This window comes from Etheostoma spectabile, chromosome 14, assembly GCF_008692095.1.
Source record: "Etheostoma spectabile isolate EspeVRDwgs_2016 chromosome 14, UIUC_Espe_1.0, whole genome shotgun sequence".
NCBI lineage: Eukaryota > Metazoa > Chordata > Actinopteri > Perciformes > Percidae > Etheostoma > Etheostoma spectabile.
The window spans coordinates 24,603,782-24,604,428 of NC_045746.1; the positions used below are offsets into that span (position 1 = coordinate 24,603,782).

General features: G+C 47.8%; 1 protein-coding gene across 1 annotated transcript in view; it reads left to right on the plus strand.

The window, feature by feature from the left end:
- Nucleotides 1-647, plus strand: part of vamp1a (vesicle associated membrane protein 1a) — a 7,635-nt gene that overhangs the window by 2,208 nt on the left and 4,780 nt on the right. Inside the window, exon 2 of the mRNA XM_032535061.1 lies at nucleotides 220-340. Coding sequence (XP_032390952.1) covers nucleotides 220-340 — 121 coding nt within the window. The remainder of the gene's footprint in view (nucleotides 1-219; nucleotides 341-647) is intronic.

Below are 647 nucleotides of genomic sequence, written 5' to 3' on the forward strand. Positions count from 1 at the left end.
CTCAGAGATCCCTCCTCCATCCTCGCTCATAGCTCCACAAAGATCCCTCCTCTATCCTCACTCATTGGTCCACAGAGATGAGTTCAGATGAAGAACTGAGTTTAGGCAAAATATATATACGTATGTATATACTGTACGTTATATATGTATATACTGTATATATATACGTTTTCTTTTGATGTATGTTCGTTCCTCTGTCTCACCTCGGTCGGCCTGCAGGTCGACTCCAGATGCAGCCAGTTCTCCCGGGGGCCCGGTGGGTGAGGGGGGCCCCCCGGCTCCGGCCCCGAATCTCACCAGCAACAGACGACTGCAGCAGACACAAGCACAAGTGGACGAGGTGAGGAAACCGCTCAAAGACAACAACTGTCCATCTTAAAAATATAATCCGGCTATTATAAATGTGCAGGTCAGCCTAATTTAACTAACTTTACGCCATATTTGCTGAAACTGACCCTATGTTCCTGTAGAACGCAAAAAGAAATGAGTCCCGTCTCTGTTGGCTCACTGTTTTGTCCATTTTAAGAGTTTTATTGGTGAAAACTAGCCTGGCTCCGCTGGTTAAAGGGCTGGTGTACCAGAGTCTGGTAGGACCGGGCTAATGGACCAGAGTCTAGTCTGGTAGGACCAGGCTGGTGTACCAGAGT